Below are 6,696 nucleotides of genomic sequence, written 5' to 3'. Positions count from 1 at the left end.
AATACTTTGGCCACCAGATGCAAAGAGCTGACTCATTTGAGAAGACCCTGATGCTGGGAAAGATTGAGGGCAGGAGGAGAAGGGAACAACAGAGGATGAGATGGTTGGATGGCATCACCAACTCAATGGACATGAATTTGGGTAATCTCCGGGATTTGGTGATGGACAGGGAGGCCTGGGGTGCTGCAGTCCATGGGGTTGCAAAGAGTCAGACACAAGTGAGTGACTGAACTGAACTCAACTGAATGTAAACAATCACTTCCTCATTATTTGCCATTTCAAATGGTATAATTTTACAAATTCCACAAAAGCTTCTGAAGGAGTGGGCTGCTTTAAGCTCAATCAAGGCCTTTCCAAATGGCATCAAAGTACATTTTAGGTTAAATCTGAGGAATGAAATAGTCTTAAAAAATTAAAATCAATAATAACTATTTGGAAATTGACTGTAGAGAATAAGTTAAAGATAAATATTTTACAAGTGAAAGGCCTACTACTTTTGGCAAATTATAAGAACTGTCCAGTATGGTGAAGTAATGAACTTCCTCAAAACAAGAAGTGTAGAAACAAAGGTTAGACATTAAAAGAAAAGATTATTTATGTACACAGTAACTAATATTACCTAGTGTTAAGTGCCTGAATTATGTATGCACATACATAATTCATACACTGCAGGTATTTAGGACAAAATTTCCCTAAATTTTTAAACTAATCTGGGTAAAAATTAGTTTTATATATCACTGCAGGTCAAATAAAAGGAATACATTGGTGTTATTATAACTTACTGTGGTAGCACAATGAATATCTTTCCATACTGTGGCTTCTCTGGAGAGATCAGAGGCTTCAAACAAATTATCAAAAATCACTTCCCCAATCATGTCATGTCTAGAAAATCTGTCAAAATCATACACACTGAAATGTAATTTTCTGTTGCTTAGTTGATCATATGCTACAGGAAACTGAAAAGTTTCATCAAACAGAGGATTTAAAGTCTTTCTGTGCACACGAGTCTGAAATTTCTTTTTCCTATCTGGAAGAAGATACATCTTCACATAAGGATCAGAAGTTCCGATGAAGTCTTTAGCAGGGAGATCTAAGGCTTTGATAATTTTCACCACTAGAAGTTCATTTTCATAGTCATACTGGAGGGTGAAATTAAGCTTTCCACAGGTTTTGACATCTTCTTTCCTGTTGTCCTCAGAGTCCACTGATTTCTGTTTGTAGAGCTCTGGTTTTATTCTCCCAATGCTGGTTGTTGTTTCTCCTCTTTGTAAAATGGGTTCTGTGCCCATGCCAAAATCAACACTGGAAACCTGCATTTGCCTTGGTAGGTGTCTTCTGAAGGAATTGTGTCTGTATACATATATATATATACACACAAAAAATCATTTAAGCAGATTGTTTTGATAATAATGTTACATAAAGTGGCATAAAAACTCTTCCTCACACCCATGATAATGAAGTAATCTATCGACAGCAATAAACAGATGGACACACACACACACACACATATACACACAGTACTTTTGAAAAACCAGGGATGAAGTATTCAAAGAAAAAATCTCCTAAAATTATAGAAACACCTAAAACACACAAATGCACAATTTACAAGTTCTTGGTATTTTTACTTACCATCATAAGCACAATTACAAAGAAAGAGGATTACCAAAAAAGTTCAATATTACACAAAATGTTATAAATGTTATCAATTACCTGCGTGCATCAAGATTTAAACATTATGCAAACAAATCATTCAGATGACTGGTTTCTTTTCATCTGGATATTTTGGTCCTATGAATTTCCATTTTAGTGTCAATATTAAAGACATACATCCACATGCTCTTACACTGTGTTATTTCTAACATTTAACCAAATTAATTTTTACTTTTCAAAATATATATAATTATGACAGCCAAAATGAGGACATTTTACTTTTTTCAACATAGAGTGGCTTCAGAAACTCTTAAGGATTGAAAGATTGCAGAATTTTAGAATTTGGGGTTAAATAATAGTTCTTAAAATTCAAACTGAATTTCATATACTCAGTTACTGTTTATCTCATCAACATTTCCAAAACATTATATAATATATATATATATATATCAGCTTACTAATCGTCACCTAACTGTGACTTGCATTAAGATCTGATTCTTTTATACTTTCTGCATGATTTCTAGCATGAGCCATGTCAACTTATGTATTTCCTTAAGGTCTAGTTCCAGGTTTTCTGTTCTTTTTTCAGTCACTGCACTAGACTAATAATCAGTTCCTGAGCTATAATTACTATCTTAAATCTGATGATTCCCAGAGTTTCCTGAGATATAGATATATCTCATATAGACAAAAATTTAGTTCCATATCTCTTTGTCTTCAAGAGGGATTTCTAAACAAATGTCCTAATTTTGCCCCAAAGTCAAGCAAATTCATTATTTTCTCTATTTTGCTTTCAAATCTGTTATCTCTTCTATAATCTCTTATAACAGGTCTAACAGTTTTCTCAATCACTTATGCTTGGAATCCTGCAGTATGCTTTGAATCATCTTTTCTTTAATTCATGGGCTTTGCTCAACTTTCTAAGTCCTGTTGATCTGCTGCTTTGAGACAGCTCATATAATTGCCCATTCTGCTTCATTTCCATTGCTATTCAGTCCAGATTCTCATCACCTCATACTTTGCTTTCTACAGTAGCCTTCAGTTTGGCTTTCCTTCTTTCAGCTCTCTCTTACACTCAATAGCTCTCCAGCACTTATATCAAAATCCTTTACTCATGTCATTATATCTTTTTCCAGTTGATCATAATTTAAAAAATATTTCTATACAAAAACAAACTAGGACTACTTTATCTCAGATGAGGGAATTTGCTCCTAATTAAACTATACTGAATTCAAAACTAAAATAATTCAATATTTTAGTTTCAGTATTTGAGTATAAATATAAAAGTCTTTACTGACTGACTTCAAGCTTGAAGTGATCTGCTTCCTCAGACTGATCCCATTTTAACGTGTTGAATACGCTATAAAATGCATTTTAATCTTGACTCTATTCCAGATATATAAGATCAGGGGCTTAAATTAGGGTCACAAATCATCAGGAAATAATAAGAATTTTAACAGGAATACAGGTAGTATATATTGCTGTGAATTATTAAATAGATCTAGTATATCCCACTTTATACATTCAACATTCTTAAGAGACTTGGAATACTTAACTAAACAATCTAATGTTTCTGCCAAACTCACTTTCACTTATGCAGCAATTTAATTTTTTTTTGCAAGCAAAAAACCCCACAAAAATTTTTTTCTTATTTTTTATAAGTTGACCCATGATTTCACCTCCCTATGCTTTTCAATAAAATTTAATCTTCTGTCCTCCCCCTGCTGCTGCTAAGTCACTTCAGTCGTGTCTGACTCTGTGCAACACCATAGACGGCAGCCCACCAGGCTCCCCTGTCCCTGGGATTCTCCAGGCAAGAACACTGGAGTGGGTTGCCATTTCCTTCTCCAATGCATGAAAGTGAAAAGTAAAAGTGAAGTCGCTCAGTCATGTCCGACCCTCAGCGACCCCATGGACTGTAGCCTTCCAGGCTCCTCCATCCATGGGATTTTCCAGACAAGAGTACTGGAGTGGGGTGCCATTGCCTTCTCCGTCTATCCTCCCCCTAAAAAATCAATAATTTATTTCTTATGTCACTGACTATAACTGTGCAGCTGTAAGCCCCTTCTAACAAGAATCAAAAAGTAGTAAGATTTTCATTCTAGTAAGCCAGTACCCTAATTATAGAGTAAATAGTGCCTGTTCTAAGTCAGAGTTTAGCTAGTCAGCTAGGAGAAGCTTTATTTATTACAATGTTAAAGTACTGTCATGACAACACAGATCTTCTTTACCTTATTGCATTTTTTTTTTTCTCCTTTGGAATGACAGTGGTAAGTGGCTATTTAGTCTCACACAAATATCCAACCAATTAAAGTACAGGCCATTAGACTGCTACAGACCCCACTCTTAACCTTCAAACCTAGGAAGACACCACATATATACTCCTCCTGATGGAGAAGGAAAAGTTCTATCCACCTTACCTGGAACATCCGAGGGTAGCTACTAATTATAGTCAATATTACATAATGTCACAGGAACAAATGTATTAATACAGCAATTTTAAAATATTATTTTACCAACAGTTCTTTTCTTTCAAACAAAATCAGAGACCAGAAGTTGAATACATATGGACAGAATCTCTTTGGGTGACATGTGAGTAGAGTCCTGGAATCACACTGGAAACCATGCCAATATTTCCCACTATCCAAGCAAAAGCACTTGAATAGGATTACACTGGGATGAGATTTTTAAAATGCTGCACTTGAAATCAGACAGTAGTTTGGTCCCAGCCTTCCTATGAAGTGAGCAACTTTGGACAAGTCACTTCACATTTTGAGCTTTATTTTCTTCATCCATGCTGCCATGCTGCTGCTCAGTTGCTTCAGTCATGTCCGGTTCTTTGAGAACCTATGGGCTGTCACCCACCAGGATCCTCTGTCCATGGGGTTCTCCAGGCAAGGATACTGGTGTAGGTTGCCATTTCCTCTCCAGGGAATCCCGACCCAGGTATCAAACCCATGTCTCTTACAATGTATTGTTCTTCATCCTGCTCACAGCGCCAGTTGTCTTGCTGTATCTCACTGTGCACACTGTTCGCTGAAACCACGGTAAGCAAGGTGAGAGCTAAGAGACTGGAAGAAAATGTGAGGAGTCTAGGAACTTCAGACCTGTTTATTCTCTCCTGGCTGGTGCAGCAGCCATAGACGACACAACATAACTGCACACCACCCTTCTTTCTTGTCTTCCATTACCATTTTCACATCAATCCCCCTGAATACACCACTCCAGGCTCTAAAAAGTTCAAGTCAACAGATCATATCCACAACATTGTAAAGTAATTAGCCTCCAATTAAAATAAATAAATTTAAACTAAAAATAAAAAATAAAATAAATTTATATTAAAAAAAAAAACAGATCATATTCCCATTAACACTTATTGTGAGTACTTTCAGTTCAGTCACTCAGTCGTGTCCAACTTTTTGTGACCCCATGGACTGTAGCACACCAGGCTTCCCTGTCCATCACCAACACCTGGAGCTTGCTCAAATTCATGTCCATTGAGTTGATGATGCCATCTAACTATCTCATTCTCTGTCACCTCCATATCCTCCTGTTGTCAATATTTCCCACCATCAGAGTCTTTTCCAGTGAGTCAGGTCTTTGATTCAGGTGGCTGAAGTGTTGGAGCTGCAGCTTCAGCATCAGTCCTCCAAGGAAATATTCTGAGTTGATTTCCTTTAGGATTGACTGGTTTGATCTCCTTGCTATTCAAGGAACTCAAGAATCTTCTCCAGCACCACAATTTGAAAGCATTAATTCTTCAGTGCTCAGCCTTTTTTGGTCCAACTTTCGTACCTGTACATGACTATTGGAAAAACCATAGCTTTGACAATTGGGACTTTGTCAGCAAAGAGATGTCTCTGCTTTTAAATATGCTGTCTAGGTTTGTCATAGATTTTCTTCCAAGGAGCAAACATCTTTGAATTTTATTACTGAAGTCACTATCCGCAGAGATTTTGGAGCCCAAGAAAATAAAGTATGTCACTGTTTCCATGTTTTGCCCATTTATTTGCCATGAAGTGATGGGACTAGATGCCATGATCTTAGTTTTCTAAATGTTTTAAGTTTTAAGTCAGCATTTTTGCTCTCCTCTTTCACTTTCATTGAGGCCCTTTAGTTCCATTTAGCTTTCTGCCATTATGGTGGTGTCATCTACATATCTGAGGTTATTGATATTTCTCCCAAAAACCCTAATTCCAGCCTGGCATTTCACATCAGGTACTCTGTGTATCCATTAAATAAGTAGGGTGACAATATACAACCTTGATGCACTCCTGTCACAATTGTCAACCAGTCCATTGTACCATGTCTGGTTCTAACTGTTGCTTCCTGGCCTGCATACAAGTTGCTCAGGAGGTAGGTAAGTGGTCTCTTATTCTCATTTCTTTAAGAATTTTCCACAGTCTGTTGTGATCCACACAGTGAAAGGCTTTATTGTAGTCAGTGAAGGAGAAGTAGATGTTTTCCTGGAATTTGCTTGCTTTTTCTATGATCCAGTGGATGTTGGCAATTTGATCTTTGGTCCCTTTGCCTTTTCTAAATCCACCTTGAGCATGTGGAACTTCTCAGTTTACATACTGTTGAAGACTCAGTTCAGTTAAGTCACTCAGCATTGTCCGACCCTTTGCGACCCCATGAGCTGCAGCACACCAGGCCTCCCTGTCCATCACCAACTCCGGGAGTCCACCCAAACCCATGTCCATTGAGTCAGTGATGCTAACCAACCATCTCATCCTCTGTTGTCCCCTTCTCCTCCTGCCCTCAACCCTTCCCAGCATCAGGGTCTTTTCTCGTGAGTCAGCTTTTCACACCAAGTGGCCAAAGTATTGGAGTTTCAGCTTCAACATCAGTCTTTCCAATGAACACCCAGGACTGATCTCCTTCAGAATGGACTGGTTGGATCTCCTTGCAGTCCAAGGGACTCTCAATAGTCTTCTCCAACACCACAGTTCAAAAGCATCAATGTTCAGCGTTCAGCTTTCTTTATAGTCCAACTCTCACATCCATACATGACCACTGGAAAAACCATAGCCTTGACTAGATGGA

The 6,696-nt window shown here is 37.6% G+C and overlaps 1 protein-coding gene across 1 annotated transcript in view; it reads right to left on the bottom strand.

The window, feature by feature from the left end:
• SYT10 (synaptotagmin X) overlaps positions 1-6,696 on the bottom strand; it is a 122,993-nt gene that overhangs the window by 60,142 nt on the left and 56,155 nt on the right. Inside the window, exon 3 of the mRNA XM_010860569.1 lies at positions 783-1,350. Within this exon, the coding sequence (XP_010858871.1) occupies positions 783-1,350 (568 nt within the window). The remainder of the gene's footprint in view (positions 1-782; positions 1,351-6,696) is intronic.

The sequence above is a fragment of the Bison bison genome, unplaced genomic scaffold, assembly GCF_000754665.1.
Source record: "Bison bison bison isolate TAMUID 2011002044 unplaced genomic scaffold, Bison_UMD1.0 scf7180017864468, whole genome shotgun sequence".
Lineage (NCBI taxonomy): Eukaryota > Metazoa > Chordata > Mammalia > Artiodactyla > Bovidae > Bison > Bison bison.
This window is presented reverse-complemented; position numbering and strand designations above follow the sequence as displayed.